Genomic DNA, 20,336 nt, shown 5'->3' with positions numbered 1-20,336 from the left:
ATTCCTAAAATCCATGACAAGCTAGGAAAAAAAAAAAAAAGCAACCCTATGCTAAGTTTGTTGTATCTGTCTTTTGACCATCAAGCCCGAGAACAGAAAACTCCAACTCAGCATCATGTCAAATCTGGAGGCTGCTTACGAGTTTTGCTCTAGATGCAGATGGCATACTTCTACCCCTCCATCTCTGCCTGCATTGCTGCAGGGTTACATGCTCCCTTCGGTCCAGGGTCCCATCTTGCAGTCACACCCTAGCACCGTTCCAATGTACCAGGTTAAGTTAATTCATGAAAATACTTGCTTTTAGCAACCTGTGGTGGGCTGACCCCGGCTGGGCACCAGGTGTCCACCACAGCTGCTCCATCACTGTCTTCCTCAGCTGGACAGGGGAGAGAAAATATAACAAAAGGCTCATGGGTTGAGATGGGGGCAGGGAGATCACTCAGCAATCACTGTCATGGCAAAACAGACTTGGCTTAGGGAAATTAGTTTAATTTATTGCCAATCCAATCAGAGTAGGATAATGAGAAATAAAATCAAACCTTAAAACACCTTCCTCCACCCCTCCTTCCCAGGCTCAACTTCAGTCCTGATTTTCTCTGCCTCTGCCCCATTCAGTGGCTCAGGGGGATGGGAATGGGGGCTATGGCCAGTCCATCACACGCTGCCTCTGCCGCCCCTTCCCCCTCAGGGGGAGGCTCCTCACAGTCTTCCCTGCTCCAGCGCGGGGTCCCTCCCACAGGAGACAGTCCTTCATGAACTTCTCCAACATGAGTCCTTCCCATGGGCTACACTTCTTCACGAACCGCCCCAGCGCGGGTCCCTCCCACAGGTGCCGTCCTTCAGGCCCAGCCTGCTCCAGCGTGGGTCCCCCGTGGGGTCACAAGCCCGGCCAGCAAACCTGCTCCAGCGCGGGCTCCTCTCCACATGGGGCCACAGGCCCTGCCAGGAGCTGCTCCAGCCTGGGCCGTCCACAGGGTCACAGCCTCCTTTGGGCACCCACCTGCTTCTGTGTGAGGGCATCCACAGGCTTGGTGTCTGCATAGTTGTTTCTCTCACAGATTCTCACTCCTCTCTCTGGCTGCGGTTGCCGTTTTGCAGGCCCACCCGTCCCCTGTCCATCCCCCACCCCTTCTTTAATATGTTACTACAGAGGTGCTTCCACTGTTGCTGAATGGCTCAGCCTTGGCCAGCAGCAGGTCCATCTTGCAGCTGGCCGGCACTGGCTCCATCAGACACGGGGGAAACTTCTAGCAGCTTCTCATAAAAGCCACCCCTGCAGACACTCTGCTACCAAAACTTTGCCATGTGTACCCAATACGCAACTGTTATGTCACTGAACATAAATGTCAGTAAGCGTTTTGTCATGGGGTTCCTCGCCACTCCCTTCTTCAGAGGCTGAATGGATGGCTTTTTCGTCCTTACACCAGCAACCCCTTCAAACCCATGGAAATGTCAAGGCAGCAGTGTGCCTGCACAGGCTGAAGCATCACTAGCTCATGGAGCAGCTGCTTGGTGCGAGGGAGAGCACCAGTCTAAGCTCTAAAGCCACTGAAAAGGAGAAGACTTCCTGGGAACTGGAACATGCTGGTGAGGGGATGCTTTTCCCCTACTGAAAGTTGTTTCTCCGTTTCCCTGCAGTACCAGCAGGAAGAATACCTGTGAAATCACCTAGGAAAATTAGAAAAACAAGACCCATGCTAAATAATGACTAGCAACACCAAGATCTTCGAAGCTGGCTTGCACACAGCAACTCACAGATTTCATCATGTGCAGCAGTATTCCTTTCATAATCATTCAGACTGGTTTGGATGACCACTGCTTGACTCCAATCATTCAAAACAACTTTTTTTTTTTAATTGCTTTTTTATTTATTTGGACAATATATATATACATATGTACAAAAACATCTATGCCTACTTTTTTTTTTCTTTTCTTTTTTTTTACAATTTTATGTGATTTACAAAACAGGACAGCAAAATAACTTATAAAGGATACTAATACTGTACAAAAATAAAACTGATTAAACTGTTGGAAGTTGGTATTTTACAGTGTTACAGATTACTAGTCTGTAAAACAGCATTTTGAAGTACGTGTCCAGTCTGGTGTATGCTGGGCTAAGTCCATCTGCAAACTGAAAACAGATCTGTAATACAGGTCATGTAAAACTGTTAAAAAAAGAAATATGTTATATACTTATACCTTTAAAGCCATGACTTTTCTATAGTAATGGGCTTTCTTAACCAAGGAGAAGAGCTGTCCTAACTACTAAGTACTTCCAAAATCATACAAGTACATACGGTATTAGAGAACCTGATTTTCCTTTTCTTTTCCAACACTTGCAACACTCTTCAAAACTTAAGTTCAAGATGCAAAAAACTAACCTGCAGTTTATTTGTTGGAGCTTTTATTATTTGCTTTTATTAAAATAAAAGCCCCCAAATCCCCATTGAACAAAATAGAATCTCCAAACCTGACTATTCCCAATGTATTGTTAGTGGTTAATGAATCACATTAATCCTCTCTCCAATGCTGAAATACAGCATACATTACAGCAAATGGGTTACCATTTAGGAAAGTTTGTTTCAGAAACAGGATCTTGTCACATGCAGTGATGGCATACGCCTGTATGTCCCACTGTCCCATGGACCAAAGTACACCCCCCACCCCACCCCCAGTCAATTCTTTCAGATGTTGCAGGAACGACATTTGTTTAAATGCGCATTCTACCCCAAATATGCAAGATGGAAACCTTAAATCTGGCCATTTACTTCCATGTATCGGTTAATCCTGGTAGCCAAGTGATCAAACATCTGACACGCTGATTTAGGAGCTGCTTATCAGCTGTGGCTTCCCATTGTGGTTGACAGGATGTGAAGGCGTCTTGTATTTCACAGGATCAGGCCTTAATTTTCCAAGTGTTGCATTTGTCCTACAATATGGCAACAACCCAGACTGCAGACTCAAAATTTTGCAAGATCTTCACAGAGGAAAATGAAGACAAATGTGCATGCACCTTTGAATGTCACCAGGCTGCACGTGGCCCTGACCCCACTCAATGAGGCAGCATTAACAGTACTGGTAAGCAGAACGCTTTCTTTATTTCTAGATCAACAGAAATACCAAGGCTACCTATTTTTATTAGGAAGAATTCATGTCCCTATAACTCAATTCGGACACCAAAAATTAAAGTTTGGTTTCTAAAATAAATGTTTCAAAAAGCTGAAACGGAGGTAGAAAGTGTGCTTGGTTTCCTGATGTCTTCACTGAAGAAAACATATCCCAGACTGCTCAATATCCCCAATGCCTTAAAAGCAGTTCTCTTCACATGGAATTTATCATAAAACTACACAGGTAAAAGCACTGAATGCAAACTGATTTCTAATGCTGAAAGCCTTATACAACTGTAGAAGAAAACACCCTAATCTCTGAGTTTTTTATGTTTGTTACTAGGAAGCAAGCTTTTTATCACGTAAAACAGTAAGATACTGTAATTGCATATGTACTAACAAGATGTTTTATGTACAGAATTTTACAAGACAACCTAAATTCATTTGCAGTGGAAACACTTTGGGTTTCAGTGTGATTACTCATGAGATGAATTTGGCCCTAAGTCTCTATATCAGGGCTGCACCTGCCCTTCCTCTTCTGGAGGAAGGGGTAAAAACCAAACAGGACAAGAATGTTTCTGGAAAAAATAATGTGTAAACAGAATTCTCCTCCCTTTATGCAGCTGGGAGGGGGGGGGGGCTATCACTGATAACCACTTACAGTTCATGCTTTGTAACCTAAAACCCCCCAATGAAATAGCAAATGACCATGAGAAAGTTTTCCTTCAGTGATGTTTTTGCTCCTTTTAAAGAGCAAAAAATAGCTTTAAAACAAAATTAATATTGCCTTTATCACTGTTTGACGTGCCATGCATGACACGGGTACAACACAAAGTACCAAGAGAAGCTTATGTTGTAAGGAGTATTACAACACAGCTCCCGTCCTGTATTTCCAACTAGCTCATGGTTTTTCCCCATACTCTACAGAAACGGCGATCCAGAGATACAGGAGCCCTTTTGAAGTGCTCCTTACAATAATTTCAGCTGTTTCCATTAGCAGAGTGCTCTTAAGGAAAGGTCTACTCTCTCCATAAGCACACACAACTCCCATGGGAGTTAGGCAAGGGTATGAAGAGAATAAATCTTTAAGGCAAGTTTACGAAGAGAAAAAGCCTTTAAAAAAGCAGCAGTTTATAAAGATGGTAGCTGCTGTTATGCATCCATTCAAACAAAACACAGCAGAATAAAGCACTGTTAGTGGCATTTCTATAGTACAGTACTGTATTTATTGACAAAATAAAAGTATAGGATCAAGTGAGAGACATAGGTTTCTGCTCCCACGCCCATGCCACATTATCTAGGCTGGCTTGTATTTTTCCAGGTAAGTGAATAACAGCTAAATACATATATGGTCAGAAAACGACTGAGCTGTTGTGGGGCTTTTTTTTGCTTTACGTATCTTCTTGAATTATACATGTTTTTACTGGAAAAGTACAGCTTATATTCAAAAGTGTAGTTAATACAAAGAAAAATTAAAAGGACCCATTTACTTTAATGGGCCTTCTTGAGTATAAATTCACCTTACCTCAGTATATCAATGAGACATGATTAGTAACATACGTAATGTTTCTCTTAACAGTCTCTTTAAATGCAGGATCATTCTGACACAGAAATAAACCCACTTCTACAATGTGCTATGGAGTTTTTATCTGAGAGTTATTTACGTGACTCAGAAAGTGTTTTTACTTGACAAACTCTAAATACAAGCAGCATTACACTGTTCAACAAAACATGTTCATGACACAGCAATCACAAAGACCTTGGGTTCATGCTACTGTGGTGGCACAGGCCAGACCATCCAGTCAGATGTATGTACACCAGCATCAACACTTTACATTAGAGGCGGTGGTCGCCCCTTCTGCTGGCTATCCTTCCCCTCCTCTCACCCTGCAGTCTACTTGCTCCAGAATGTTGTTATCAGAGCAGGGTGGGGAGGTGGAGGACAGGGAGGGGGGCACAGAGTATTTTTTTTTTCTTTTTAATGTTGGCTACATGTGCTTTTGGATGGCAAGGGTGACTGGCATCACAGCCGATGCTCATGCTCTGATGCTGCTGCCTGCACCCTTGCCACAGCTCGCTTCCCCTGCCTTCCACACTCCCCTCCCCGGGCCAGCCCTGCCTTCACAAGGAGCTGCTGGAGCTGGACTTTTTGGATCGCTTGATCATGCTGGGGTGAAATTCGGTGTGGCGCCGGGCATGCTTTGTCAGGTGGTCGCTCCGCATGAACCGCTTCTCGCAGAGGGGGCATCGAAACTGTTTCTCGCCGGTGTGGGTTCGGTAGTGCCGGGTGAGCTCGTCAGAGCGGGAGAACTTTTTAAGGCAGTCGGGCCATGTGCAGGGGAATGGTCGCTCGCCTGCAGAGAGGGAAGGATGACAAGACATTTCAGGGGGTGGGGGTAATGCAGGGAGGCACGTACCAGGTTCGCCAACGAGCCAGGGAACAGGCTGCTGAGGGGAAAAAGCTGCTTTTGTTTCCTGCCATTGTGCCAGCGTCTGTGGAGTTGTTGATGACTCGCTTCATCAGGTTTCAGCCTCACCTCCAGCAGAAGCCAAATCCCTCCAACCGCATGAAACTCACACTCCGATGCGGAACCTTACATGACCCCAAAGACTGTCAAAACAACAGATGAGCTCTGCTTGTGCCTGCACGTTTTTCATGTCAGGCTCACTATGGTGGTATGGGAACAGAGCGCCAATATTATTCCTCTAACGCTTCCATTCTGCTGAATAAAATAATTTGTAACCACTAGAAAAGAAGCCAAAAAAAATCTTTCACCTAAGACAAGTCATTCTAGCCCTGGGAGAACTGACCAGGGAAGGACTGGGGAAAGCAGTGCAGCCTTGGGTCGCTAACACATAGAACAAAACCATTGCGGCTGCAAAGAAAAGTCCCATGCCCCCTCTCCTCCCTTCCCCCAGAAATCCAAGGTGCTCCAGAGTGTCTGTCTCCTAGATGGCTGATTTGAGGACAGGAAAACTGTCTCATTATTCCCAACTATATTGATATAAATGTTTGCTATGATGGTGAAGAACTAAACCAAATATTTTAACCTAAACCACACCACGCCTTTGCTTTTGTGTGAGGACTGAACGGCACTCACTGTAATCTTCCTGGCACGACACATCCCTGCAGGTCACCTCTGTGGGTTGCACAGGCTGTGCCTACAGGCACAGACACAGCATCTCCTGACCAGCAAAGCTGACCCTGGTCCATGGCACAGACAGAAATCAATGGTGCTTAAGTTCACATGAAAGCTTTCAGTCACAGACATCACACATTGCTGCAGTTTGATGTCTTAATTCCCTTTCTTAAGAGCCTCCTGAAGGGAATATAAGTGACAGCTATGTGACAGCTATTTATAGTCAACCATAAAATTATAAAAACTATCCCAGGAGTTTTCCAGGTTGGAAGAGTTGGAAGGAAACTCAAGAACTCCAGTATTTCTTGGTACTGTGAAGTTTGGCACAACAGGCGAGCTTGCTTTACATTTACAGACTGCAAAAAAAGGAGTAGTTTACAAGAAAGTGTGCCTTGGAGTCCTCTCCAGACACAACAGCAGCAAAAAAGGCTAAAGGCTTCAATGAACAGCCCAGACACAAAGAGGCCAGCCAGCATTAGAAAAGAATGGCACAGCTGTAGGGAGAATAAGAGAGGCGGGGGGAGTGTCTGATGGCATCCAAAAAGCCCAGGAGGATAAGGATAGACCAGGTAAGCTGAGATGTAGCTACATCGTGGGCCCAGAAAGCCCTAGTGAGCTTCTCTTAAATAACACAGCCGTTTTCACAGTTTAGGCTCCTAATGATATGGTGCTCCCTGACAGGCGGCTGCTCCATCCCAGACCAACCAGTGTGCAGCAGAGCTGCAACCGGATGAGCAGGACCGCGCAGGGTGCAGCAGTCCCTCGGGCAGCCGCAGCATGGTTATGCTTTCTTCCCTTACCTCGTGGCGATGCTGGTCCTTGGTCAGGGCAGAAGGATGCAGAGGGAGCCAAACCGGCCTGCTGCCTGAGCCCGGTGCAGGCACGGCTGCCAGCCATCCTGATCCAGGGCTATTTTTTTTTTTATAAACAGGTTTCTTGGCTCCCTGCTGTATGCATTCAGACACGGTTGGAAGCCCTTCTGAACAACCACTGCTGGTACAAAAGAAATTAATTAAAACAGTATGTAGGCTCACACATGCATGAAGGCCATGACCGCAGCGACATGGCCGAGCAGCACCAGGAGCTGTACCGAGTGCTCATACCACTATCCTCCCCTGGCTTTGCCCTGCCCAGCGCCCAGCCTCGGCATCTGAGGCAAGTGTTTCACTTGTGCTGCTCTTTTGCTATCTATCTCACGGTTTCTGTCGCAGCTCCTGCAAGCAGGCAGCAGTGGGAGGTGCAGAACAGCTTTCTAGCTCCCCCCGGGGAAAGCAGAAGCGCTATACCTCTTGCATGTGCGGAGGCATCCAGTACATGGCTCTATGTCAGGCACTCGCAGCTCAGGCATCCTGCCTCAGGCCTAGAAGCTGCATTTCCAACCACCTACCCCAGGACAGCTCTTTGGCCTGCAGAAGTGCTTAACTGTACTACGTGGAGACAAGTGCTTAGGCTGGATAACAAGGATCACGCTCTTGGGGGTGCAGCACCTACATTTTAGACATGGTACTATCCAACCAGGGTGCCTAAAAGCAGTGTTTTGAATTGGCTCCACATAGCCCTTGAGCTTCCCCCTGCCCTCCCAGAACTACAGGTGGGAAGACAAAATGCAGCCCGGTTACTGGAATTCACCCACTCCACATGCCAGGTGGAAAACGCTTCTAGGTCCTGCAGCATAACCTCAAAGCTTTGGCGAAAGGCAGGCTTTGCTCAGGACCCCTTGTATAAGTTTGGCACTGCACTCCCCAGGGAACCAGCCCTGAGCCAGGCAGGGCGAGCACGCCAAAGGCCACAGGGAGCCTGGCACGGTGGAGGCATGCCCTGCTACTGACGAGAGCTGCCATGCACCAGGATGGTGAATGCAGAAGAGATGCTGCTGGAGACAGCTGGCTGTGCTCCCTCAGACTCATGAGAGCTACCACCAGCACCCACCATCCACCGCTAAGCCCCAGGCACAGTGGCAGAGAACGGCACCACCACCTCAGCGACACAAGCCCACAGAGGCTGTCACAGCCACTTTGGAGGTGCATATACAAAAGCAGACCAGGTATAATCCCTGGCATCAGGATGCATTAAACTCCAGACTTCTCAGAACAGAGAGACAAGGGGGAAGGGAGGCTTTTTCCAGGCCCTCTGGGGGTGTCTCCAAGCCTGACGATCTGCTGCTCCCCTTGGTTACAAAGCTGGAGCGGAAGACACCAGCCTAGAGGGTTGGCCTCAGGGACAGACTTAATAGGTGCAGAGCCGGCGTACAGTGTGTGTCTAGGCAGCTTTTAAGGCAAGGTAGAGATACCTGATGACATGTGATGATTGCCCACTCAGCAAAAACAGCTGCTGTATTTGCTGGTTGCATCTGACATGCCTTTTTTTAAAGCAGCAGAGATGCTTGTGTAAGAGTCCACTGAGCAAATAGGTCTTGCAACTCACACACAGCCAGGCAGGCAACAGCCCACAGAGCTGCAATGCAAGCTAGTGCTGTCTCCATCTGGAGATACAGATTCCTGTGTCATGTTTCAGTCAAGAAATACCTTTTCCATATGATTTTTCCCCTTAGTTCTGGAAGTAGTAATGCTAAAGCTTGAAACAAGCATAATGAACCGTCAAAAGAGGTTTATGCAAGCTTCCTATGGTGGCAGTATGCTACTTATGCTTTAAGACATGCCTTAGATGGGATTTCCATCAAGAGATGGAGGAAGAACCAATGGAATATCATGATATCTTAAAACTACACGCAGTATGATCTGAACACAAGAGATAAAAGATATAAATAATTACTTAAAAAAAATATATATATATACATATATCCAGGGCAACTTACAGAACTAACAAGTGAAACAGAAACTGATTTACAGGCTATAGGAATAGGTACATCTGCAGAACTCCCGTTCTTCGTCCTGGGTGCCACCAGGAATGTAATAAGAGGCATAGTTTGTGCTGAGCACAAGCTAGCAGTGACTCTTCAGAGGTCTTCTATGGAGTCTAAAGAACCCCAGAAGGCCTGACTTGCTTTAAATCCCATACAGATATAAAGGCTACTATAGATCCTTTTGATCTTTGTTCTCTTGCTTCATCTGACCTTGTCTCCCTGCTGCTTCTTGCCACCCTCTACTGCAAATGGTTAGTTTCTTCTTTGTGAGTTTAAACTCTGTATCCAAGCTGCTTTGTATGCCCTGAGGCAGGTCCACTTTATTTTATTCCATTTCCATTTTATTCTGAATAGACAGTAAATTATTTAGCTTTTTGCCCTACCCTGGGATTTCTTCATATTGTAGTCTTGTGCAGGAAAGGTTTCTGGAAAAGAATACAGAGTAGGCATTAGCAGACTTGTTAATAGTACAGGTAGTACTGGTATCCTCATTCATCATCTGCCCGCTCACTACAAAAATGCTGCTTTAGATGTGGATGACTGAAGTTTGGAGCTGCAGCTCACAGCGGTTTTAACAAAGATTAATTCATTTGGACAAATGAGGGGACGAGAAGTTCTGAGTGACTTTTCTGTGAGAGGGGAGGCTGTGTTTGAAAAAGCTGAAGACAAAGCCAATGACCACACACTTGGGAAAATCACTTGGCATGTAACAGGACATGCACTAGGACTGCAGCACACTGAGCATCTGTGGTGAAATGAAGTACTAATTTTACATGAATTACTGAAATTGCATGAGCACTGGCATTACAGAAGACATTCAGAGATTGTTGTTGGTGTGGATGGAAGCCCGGCAACGACGAACCGTTTGCTAGGCTCACGCTGTCTTCCCCGCTGACAAAAGTGAGGCTGAACACAACCATGAGTCCGGAGTCTGGCATCAGTACTAGCTAATGAAGAACAGTTTGCTGTCAAATAATGTTAATGATGCTACTTTACACATTAACTAGAAAACTAAATGGACTGTAGCTACAGCTGCATGAATGGACACCTCATTAGACACCCTTGACTGGCCTATGTTATTAAAGATGACACCACCAAGCACATGGTAGGACTGTGCTGCCCAGTATTCACAGCAGCAACTATTTTAAGAATCAAAACTGCAGAATGGTTCAGAGTTTGACTTCTGGGATGTGGTGTCTATGCATGGCTCCCACCTTGCCCAGCAGCTGACATGGCACAGCTAGCCAGTACCTCCTGCTGCAGGGACACCTCCTGCCTGTGGCACCTGCCCTGAAGCCCAGCCCAACTGAACTGCTGCAGGGCTGACCCCTCCTGCCGGGCAGCTGATGGGAAAGAGGAAGAAGGGAAAGCACACAAATACTGAAGGAAAGCCCAAATAGCAAAATCTCTGGCCACCAGCAGGGAGCAAAACTACTTGGCAAAACAGGACTGGCATAACTGGCTCTGCATGGTTCAAATGAGAGAATCTAATCCCCACCTTCATCTTCCAAGGTCCTCCTTGGTACCTCTGTGGCTGCTGGAGCCTAAAGTTTCCAAAGAAATATTGGTGCCCTAGGAATAACTGGTCCTGTACCACAATACTTGACTTAGAGATGACAATGATAAGCATTTTTAATGTTTTCTTCCCTGTGATCCCACTTAGCCACCACTCTTATATGTCTCAGTGTCTTCTGAAGTATGACAGGTTCTGTAGGTGGATGTCAAGAACATAGTCCAGCTTGTTGCAAGGAGGAGGGAAAAAAATAAAATGCAGGCTATCTTCCTTGCTTCAGACTAGCTGTATCTCAAGTCTCTCTTACTTCCCCCTCCCAGAGCATCACTTGCCCCACACACCCTGAATGAGCAATTTCCTGTGGGACACAGGATTTTGATCAAACGTTCACATGCAAGATACTCCAGTGAACACGGATCTTACAGACATCTTTGCATCCACTTTGGGGCAGAGAGAGCAGAGGCCTTTTGAACAGCCTTTTTCTTCTGGGATATTCCAAAATCAGGTCATCAAAACACATGGCAACCACAAGGTACAGATGCTGGTATGAAAAAACACAGAGGGACATCTGCAGTGAGGATGCTAGGTACTGTGTGCCTAGAACAAGGGCTTCTGCAACACCTAAACCACAGCCATCAGGTCAGGCAACAGATCAGACACTGCTTATGGGGCAGGCAATGGATGGATGGGTTGCAGGAAGGGGTTTATTCTGCCAGCACTCAGGACTAAACACTACAGGACAATTCAGGTGTTAAAATGCCGCTTTCAGCAAGTATTTTGACTGCTCTGACATCCTCAAAACAACCACTCAACAGCTGCATGCATATGCACGTGTTTGAGTCCCTTTCAGAAGGCCAGATGCAAACCCACCTGCTAAAACCTCACCACTGCTGGGCTGCTGGGAACCTAAATCCTGGCAAGACTCAGTCTTGCAGTTACCTCCACGTGACACAGCATCAGATGCAAGGGACATCATTACAGTTTCTCTGCCAGATCACAATCCCTCCTGCCTGCCACACAAAAGGCTTTCTGTGTGTGTGTACACACAAACACACCAGTCAGGGAAGCTACCTGAGAGCAGCCAGAGTTACATCTATACTTTCATAGTTGAGAGGAGTGCCCTCAGCAGTACACTCTTGGGTACATGGGACAAGTTCCTACCTCTTCCCCTTTCCTATCTTACCTCCATTTGAACCACCTTTGTTATGCAGCAATACTTAAATATTAACTTAGCAACAGCGAAAGACCACCTCCTAGCCTGGTGCTTAGGGCACTTACTTGGGACTGAAGAGCACTGGGTTTAAGCTCTTCCCTGTTGGAATGAGTAAATACTTGCTAAGGGGAAACATTTTTGACAGAGGAAAGAGGAATGCAATTTCACATTCATTCAGAGAAATGATATATTTTTTGTTATTTCACAAAGTCTCTATGAGAGACATGAGATATGTCACTCAAACTGAGCTATTGCCTCCCGCGTCCCTTCATAGATTCCCGAAGTAACTTGGAATCTATTAGTTACGTTCTGGTGTCTTCAGCAGGCAGAGCGTTACAGGTAAGGTTGTTCTGCGTGAGCTGTTTCCAGTAGCATCTCTGAGGTGCATGGTGCTCGGCGTAGGTAAGAAAAGATGGCATTATCCCCAGTGAGACATGAGATTTGAGATATGGACATGAGATTAGTCCGTGTTTCAACAGGCTCTTCCCTGAAGTTCAAGGTATTTACAGAGCGCTTTCAGGCTATTCACAGTCATTGCTACTTGAATATAGATGGTGAACTACGCTATCACAAGTAAACAGTATACGAAGTGTGCTTTGCCATCACTACCTCAGAGTCTGGCTGTTTAATCTTAACTTGGCCTCTCCCTGCTCTTACAGCTGCAGGTCTGGGAGCTGTGCAATGCCAGCACAGCAGGTGATGAAGGGGAATGATCATTCCTGCAGGGATCCTAACAGCTAGGGCTACAAGACACACAAGCTAACAAGAGCAGGTGACACCCACCACACAGTCTTCAGCGCCACAGCACAACAGTGTGCAGAAACTCGGTAAAGCTGCATTTTCAACACATCCATCTGGAAGCAGTATTTGCACTCTTATGGGTGATGCCTGTTCATTGCTTCTGTTGTACATGTCCACTGCTTTACGTCAACTCAATTAATATACAATCTTCCTGGAATGCTTTCCCACTGTGACACATACATGTCCTTGAAGTTTTTATTTTTAGCAGGAAGAAAACTCAAAACCAAAACCAACTAAACACTGGGAGTCAGGCAACACTGAACTTAATCTTGAAGACTTTTGCCTACCTTACTTAGCTGGCAAGGCTTCCAGTCAGTCAGTAGGATCATGTTTCTCCAAGACCTAGAAACATTCCTGTTAGAACTCCAGCCATTCGCACATTTCATTAACCCGTGAGAATGGGCATTTCAGATGGAGGTCTGAATTTAGCAAAAAATGTCCTGGTGGCTCCACTTTCGGCTCTTCAGTCTTCTTCTAAAGGATCTAAAGATCTGAAGTGACATTGCATGAGCTGGATAAGAAGGGCTTAAAAGGCTAAATTTCAAATTATGCTCCCACAAAATACCCCGAAAGGCCCCCAGAGAGCAGAGGATTGTCAGCGTATCAGCATCTGACCAGTCTGCCGAGCTACTGACAATCTAGAACACAAGTAACAAAGCAGCACAGTCAAAACCAAACTGATACGGGGGCTGGATCAATGCTGTGATATCCAGATTGCTGCACTAGGCAAGCTGCAGTGCTTATCTTTCCTTTCTACCAGAAATGCTGCTCAGCTCTACTGTGCAGACCAACCTAGGGAGCCATGCCTCTGCCTACAACCCTGCTACCAAACACTGCTGAAAGCCAAATGCCACACGTAACGAACTCTTGGTATTGTTTGGACCTAGTCTATACAATGATGCAGCTGGCTGAAAAGCCTAGCCGAAGAGGGAGAACTTTTCACACATTAGGTTTTTGTGTGTTTAACCTCTTAATTAAGGGTACCTGATGCAGAGGTGAACCTCCCGTTGATCTGCAGCACCACATCCTGAGAAGCTTCTGGGATTCACTTCCCCAGGCAAGTAAACTCCTACAGGTCCTGCATAAGGAGACATCTCACGAAACAGCTGTATAGCATCCTCTCTGTCCCTCTTTCCTGACCAGGAGGATCTCCTCTCAGCAACCAAGTGCCCTTTAACTGGCTTGTACTCACACCATGATAGACAATGTGCATTCCTTAAAGGTTTGTTTCTCCTGCCAATTTCTCTCCCTCTCCCTATCAGTGTCTTGCCTGCTGCTCCATGCTGCCTGCCCAGAGGTTCTGACTGAGGTTGGTTGTTTATTCTCACATGCCTTCATTTTCCTTGGAAACTCTTTGGCCTGCACATCCCTCTCTCTTCCGCTCCCCACCATCACCTTTGAGGCTAACTATAACCCTATGCACTACCAGTCATAACCAAACCCTTAGAACTGCCCATTTAGAGAAGTCTGTGCATTTTCAAGTAACTTTCTGTGTACCTGCTGTTGTTTGTCATTTTCTTGGTCTGAGTCCCCTGCCTTCTCCTGACCTCTGCAACACATTCAGGGCTCAGGTCTCACACGTCTTGCCTATGTGTCTGGGCCTTTTTCTGTGCTCTGAAGGGAAAGTCTGCAAGGCTTGGTCACACCATCTCAATGTTCAAGACTCTCAAGTGGACACATGACTCATAATCCCTCCTACCACCACCAAACCTCAGCAGAGTTTACATGTACTATATATACTCCTGCAAGACCATCCCGTAAGGGATGGGGAAACCTAAGGTATGGTCACGTTGTAGAGCTATCCCTTCACCTGCCTTCCCAACAAACAGCTTTTGGCTTGTAAGCCACTGGGGATAATGCCATCTTTTCTTACCTACGCTGAGCACCATGCACCTCAGAGATGCTACTGGAAACAGCTCATGCAGAACAACCTTACCTGTAACGCTCTGCCTGCTGAAGACACCAGAACGTAACTAATAGATTCCAAGTTACTTCGGGAATCTATGAAGGGACACAGGAGGCAATAGCTCAGTTTGAGTGACATGCTTGTCCTTGTGTCCCCGGGTCTTTGCAAGTTAATACATCTCGAATGTAAGTACATATACATGACAGAATGAAGAAGTGCCTGATCGTACTGCAGAAACACCAGGGGTCTGGCGAGGAGTGATATCACCCCGGGAAGGGACAGAGTTCAGACTTCCTTGGCTTCCTCCTACAAATCCTGCTCTGCTAATTCAGGCCGCGTTCAGTGGGATCGGCCGCACACGCAAGGGGGCTGTTTGCACAAACAGGACGTGCAGTGCCACCTGCTGACCCGTCTCTGTTACAATAACGCAGAAGACAATTGCTGATGGATGGCTAATTTGTGTCGCCTGGAAATTGAACTAGAGTCATCATCAAAGGCCCAAACTTCAAGCAGTTACATAGACAAATTTAGTGTCTTTGTACCATGCCTTTGAACCAACATATACAAGGAATCATTAATAAAATACAGAACTCTGAGCATAAGAGTCTTTGGTCTCCTACTCTTCTACCTGTATTTGGTATTTCATTTATTGCTTTGCATTAGCTTAGTAGAGATGGCCTGGTGAGTTTTTGTATTCTCACTACACAGAACAGAGGAGCATCCAGAGCCTTCCAGCTTGCTTGGTTAGTATCCATGAGTAAAGAGGGCTGTGGCTACAAGCAAGCTCACAGGTGCAAACAGAAGTCCTAGAGCCATTTTCCAAGACAGAGAGACTGAGATTAAATATTCAAAGTTTAAGACCAGGAGGCTTCTACAGGTCGCTGCATACCTACTTCCACTAAAGGCTACACAGCAGCAAGAAACCCAGTCGGTGGCCCAATAAAAAAATGGAAGGCAAATGAATTCAAGAGGCTCAGATATACAAGAGAGAAATGAAAAAAAGGAAAGAAAATGGTACTAACGAGGAAGCATTAATGCTCTGCAATATGAAATTATGAATTAATTCCAGAGGTCCCACTGAATCCTACTGTTGCTAAGGAATTGTTCTCTCATCTATAAAAATAATCAGTGTTAGCAGTATCATTTAGCATTTCAGTTAGCTACAATTAACTGTTCACATCAGGAAGCTCTGGAAGTTCAATGCTGCTGGGTGTCTGTAGTGTTTTTAATTACACAGACACACTGTGAAGGTACATCTCATACTTGGAGCTAAGGCCACCCACTTGTGAGCAGCACATGCTAAAACTCATGCCACTTCGGGATGTACTTGTTAAAACACTACTGCTTACAGCAAGCCATGTGGGTTGTACAGTACATTAATTTACACGTCATCCCCCAGAATGCTATCCCAGACAATGTCTACTTTGGTTCCCATGTTGGGGTGGATAGTTGAGCATGGGGTAGTAAGTGGAAATTATGCTAATGCATTTTCTTGGTCACTTATGAGCCAACATTTTGCAAGGCATGAGTTATGTTCAGCCTCCAAAAGAGCATCAGAGCTGCAGCCTCTGAGCCGGTAACAAAACAATCCTTGGCACAGGTCCCGAGGTCAGTACAGGGTCACCACTGAATGTCCTCTCTCCTGGCTCATGGAGGCAGTCTTAACTGCCTGACCACGGAGCTCACCGCGCTGAGCCGTGTCCAGTAATCCTCCTCCTACCCCGATCTCTGGAGCTAAGCACCCAGCAGATCTGGCAGCAGGGCACTGGTAGGCAACCTGCACCGGGTCGCCTCCTCTGCAGTGCACACACACCTAGGCTCACAAGCAAGCCCGAGCAACAGAAGCTTAGCTGGAGCTCAAACGTGGCCACATCCCACCCGAGCTGCGTTAAATACTACAGCAATGCCTGGCAGCACACCCCTCGGGTGATCAGCTCGTTTTGTACTTCACCACTTACCATCACTGTGAACAGACAAAACCCAGAAAAGAACCACCGTCTAACTGAACAGACGTGAAGCACGTGAAATTAAGTGTTGGCAGCACTTGTCTCCTTTGATCTGCTCCTTCCCATACTTCCACGCAACCCTTTAATTTAGAGCAATTTTTAAGCAGCTTTGTGTGCTGCACTGTGGCCCCAATTGCAATTCAGAGACGTAAAGGGTTCCATTCAGCCACTTGCACTAGAGGGCTTAAAAAAAAACAAACCACAAAAAAAATCACAGAAAATTCTACAATTGCTGTCCCTTAGTGCTCAGGCAGAGCCGGAGGAAATACGAATCGCTGCAGCAGAATTTTTTTTATCTGTAGGTTTCCATGTTGCCACACCCTCTAAAGCGCCCGGGCGAGGACAAGGGGTATCGCGCAGCCTGATGAATTAAGCCCTTGTGGAACGCGCCTGAGCTGGGTCGCGACCACCGATACCGCGAGGACCGCCGGGGCAGAGCCGCGGCCAGCCGCCTGGGACGGCGCCCGTTTCTGCTCGGCCGGAGCCGCGGCGCCGGCACGCTGCGGGCACTAGTCCGGCGGCGGGCTGCCCCACCGGGGGGAGCCCGCGGAGCTGACACCGGTTTTCAGGGGACACGCTTCCTAAGTTTTCCCGTCCCTCCCGCTGGGTCCCGCGCCGGCCGGCCCGGGGTGCCGCCAGCGCCCCGAGTGCCGCTCCCGCGGCGCGAGGAGCCGCCACCGCCCTTCCCCGCGGCGCGGCGGCAGCGCCTCCCGCCCCCGCCCCGGCACCGCGGCCGCCGGCCCGGCTCCGCCGCCGCGAGCTGCGGCTCAGGGAGGCTCCGCAGACGCGGGCCGCGCAGCGGGGGAGCGGGACGCGGTGGCGGGCGGAGCCGGGGGGCGCGGGCAGCGCGCGCCCGTCCGCAGCGCGGCGTGGGCCGTCCCGCCCCCACCCGGTTCGGGGATACGCGTGGCAGTTCGGCCGCCGTGCGGGTGCTCGCTCGCCTACACCGGCGGGAGGCCCCGTTCCCGCCGCCCCGGTGACTTCCTCACCCGACACCCCGAGCGGGCTCGGCGCTCCCCGGCGCTGCCGCCCCGGCCGCGGGAGGCGCCCGCTGCACCCCGGCAGCCGGCAGCTGCACCCGCCCCGCGCAGGCAGCGGGCAGGCAGCGGCGGCAGGCGCTGCTGCAGCCCCGCCCGGGGCGGCCGCCCGCTCCCGCTGCCGGTCCGGCACCGCCGCGGGAAGGGACGGGAAGGGAGAGGAGGGGCAGAGAGCGGCGGGCGGGGGGTAAAGGGGTGCGGGTGGGAAGGGAAGAAAGGAAGAAAAAACCCGAATCCCCAGAGCCAAGGCGGAAAGGCAGGGCGCGGGGGCGCGAGGGGGCGCCGGGCGCGCCGCCGGCCGGGTTCATCTGAGGACAGGCGCTCGCTCCCCCCTCCCCTCCCTCCGCCCGCCGCCGCCGCTGACCTGTGTGCACCCGGTAGTGCGCCTTCAGGTGGGAGGACTTGCCGTAGACCTTGCCGCAGCCGCTGTAGGGGCACTTGTGCCGCTTCTCGACCGCCAGCTTCCCCTTGGGGGCGTCCCCGGCGGCGCGCAGGCGGGGGGGCGGCCCCGGCGGCGGGCTGCGGGGCGGGCTGGAGCCCGGCTCGGTGGCCGCGTCGCTGTCGGAGCCCGCGTCCTCGTCGGGGCTCTCGACGCTGTCGCTGCAGACGGAGGGGGCGGGCAGCGGCCGGTACTTGTTCAGCTCCAGCAGGCTCTTGGCGATGGCCAGCAGGGCGCAGTAGTCCTTCCAGGCGTCGCGGGGGTCGCGCAGCTCCCGAGCCGCCTCTCCCTCGCCCGGCACCTTCAGCCGCGCCGCCTCGGGCACGGCGGAGCGGTTGGAGATGGAGACCAGGCACTGCGCCGCCACGAAGTCCACGTAGGCGACGGCCGACATGGTGCGGCCGCGCCCCGGCGACGGGGGGCTCCGGGCGCCTTCAGTGCGCGCCCGCCGGGCCGGCCGCGCCGCCGCCAGCCATGGCCCGCCCGCGGCGCGGGGCGTCTGCGGTGCGGGCAAGAGCGGCGCGGCGGAGAACGGGGGAAAAATAAATAGCGGGGCGCCGGGCAGGTCCCTCACCGCCGCCCCCCGGGGGCGGCGCGCAGCCGGCGGGGGGGAGCACCGCCCGCCGCCCGCCCGGCCAGCGCGGGGGCCGGGGGAGAGGAGACCGCCCGCCGCGCCGCCGCCCGCCCCGCGCCGCGCGCCGCCCGCGTGCTCCTGCCCGGGAACGGCCGCGCCGAGTCCCATCACGTCAGGTTCGGAGCCCCCTCCCGCCCCCCCGATTGGCCAGCAGGCAGGGCCGGCCGGCTCTGTTTACCTTCTCCCCCCGCCACTCACAGCGTCCCTTTTCTAGGGGGGTGTGGCCGCCGGGCGGCCGCCCCGCCAATCCCCGCGCTCCCTCCCCAGGCCGCGTGCTACTCCGGGCTCCCCGCCGCGCCCGCTTAAAAGGGTCCCGCCGCAGCGGCGCGGGGTAAGCGGGGACGGACGGCGCTGCGGTGGGCTGCCCGCACGCCGCGTAGGGGCGCCCCGCCCGTGCCGTCCGCTCCGCGGCCGAGGCGGCGGCGGCGGCGGCCCTGCTCCGGGAGGCGGCGGGGCCCCAGGCCGCGCGGCGCCGAGCGGGTTAAGTGCCCTCCTGGAAGCCCTACGGTCCCAGCAACCGGCCGGCCAATGGGAAGTGAGCCGGCTGATGTCACTGGCGGGGCCCCCGCCAATCGGCGCGAGGTTCCGAACAGTGCGCAACACTTGTAAACCCGGCTGGCGCCCGCGACCCGCCCGGCCCCGCCCCCCGCCCCCCGCCCCGCCAGGAGCGCGAGCCCCTGGCAGCCCTGCCGCCGGCGGGGCGGGGGGCTCCCCCGGGGCCGGGCTGGGCCGCGGGAAGGCCCTTCCCGGGATGGGTTTCGGTGACCGAGGCGCGGACCGGAACTGGCGCCCACCTGCCCGCGGGGTGAAGCTCCCCGCCCGGCCTGGGGACCGGGCTCGCCGCGCCCCGCGGGCAGGAGGCGGGAGCACCGGCCCTGTGCGGGGAGCGGGACCCCCGCCGCCCTGTGAGGCCCTCCGGAGAAACCCGGTGCCCTTAGACATCGCGCCGCCGCGGCGCCATCGCCGAGACGCGCGGTTGCCTCGGGATGGGTGTAGGCAGGACCCGCTCCGTGCCCTCCCCGGGCCGCGGGCGCTCCGTGCTGGCCAGGCGGGCGGCTCGACGGCGCCCGCCCACCCTTTGGACACGGGAGGGAAGTTTGACGAGGCCGTGGGAGAGCTGTGCGGGGCGGCTGGCCAGCGGCGGTCGGGCCACTCGCAGCCCTGTCCGGTGGCCCAGCTCGAGCCAGCGTCGGCCAAAAGTAGAACGGCTGCCCGGCGGGAGAGGCGCTGCCGTCGGCGCGGCGAGTCCCGCCGCCCGGTGCCAGCTGAGGCCCCGGGGCGGCAGAGCCACCGCAGCCCGGTGCCCCTGGCTGTGCCCTGCCGTCCCCGGGCGCAGCCCGGCCTCCCTTGCAAAACCGGACAGGGCCCGTGGTAAAGAGCTTTATGGATTGCCATTAATCTCTTTAACTGAACATGGAAATAACGAGGAAGCGACTACAGAAGCGTGGCAGCGTTGCAGTCTCCCTGCAGGAAACAGAAATGAGTAGATGTCAGCCATTTTGTACGCCAGCCTGCTAAATCTCTTGGTACGACCTTGGGCAATAATAATCCTTTATCACGGATAATTGGTATAAGGGTGAAATAATTTTTGCGTGTCATAGCTTTGGGGGGGGGAGGGAAACAAGCCACAAGCCAAACCACAAAACCCCCAAAAGAACTAATGGCTGCATCCATAAC

General features: G+C 51.2%; 1 protein-coding gene across 2 annotated transcripts; it reads right to left on the bottom strand.

The window, feature by feature from the left end:
* Window positions 1-1,969: 1,969 nt before the first annotated feature.
* On the bottom strand, window positions 1,970-18,864 carry KLF9 (KLF transcription factor 9). Of its 2 annotated transcripts, XM_080371704.1 has the most exons (3): window positions 17,951-18,864; window positions 7,048-7,237; window positions 5,322-5,461 (listed from the first exon to the last, which is right to left on the bottom strand). In XM_080371704.1, the coding sequence occupies exons 1-2, from the start codon at window positions 18,765-18,767 to the stop codon at window positions 7,071-7,073; spliced, it is 984 nt and encodes a 327-aa protein (XP_080227830.1). In that variant the 5' UTR covers window positions 18,768-18,864; the 3' UTR covers window positions 5,322-5,461; window positions 7,048-7,070. The 2 variants fall into 2 exon arrangements, with proteins under 2 accessions (XP_080227829.1, XP_080227830.1); XM_080371703.1 differs by lacking the exon at window positions 7,048-7,237 and having other exon boundaries at window positions 1,970-5,461.
* Window positions 18,865-20,336: the final 1,472 nt, after the last annotated feature.

Source organism: Falco punctatus (genome assembly GCF_963210335.1).
Source record: "Falco punctatus genome assembly, chromosome: Z".
In the NCBI taxonomy this organism is placed as follows: domain Eukaryota; kingdom Metazoa; phylum Chordata; class Aves; order Falconiformes; family Falconidae; genus Falco; species Falco punctatus.
Note: the sequence above shows the minus strand (reverse complement) of the source record. Positions and strands in the feature narration are given on the sequence as shown.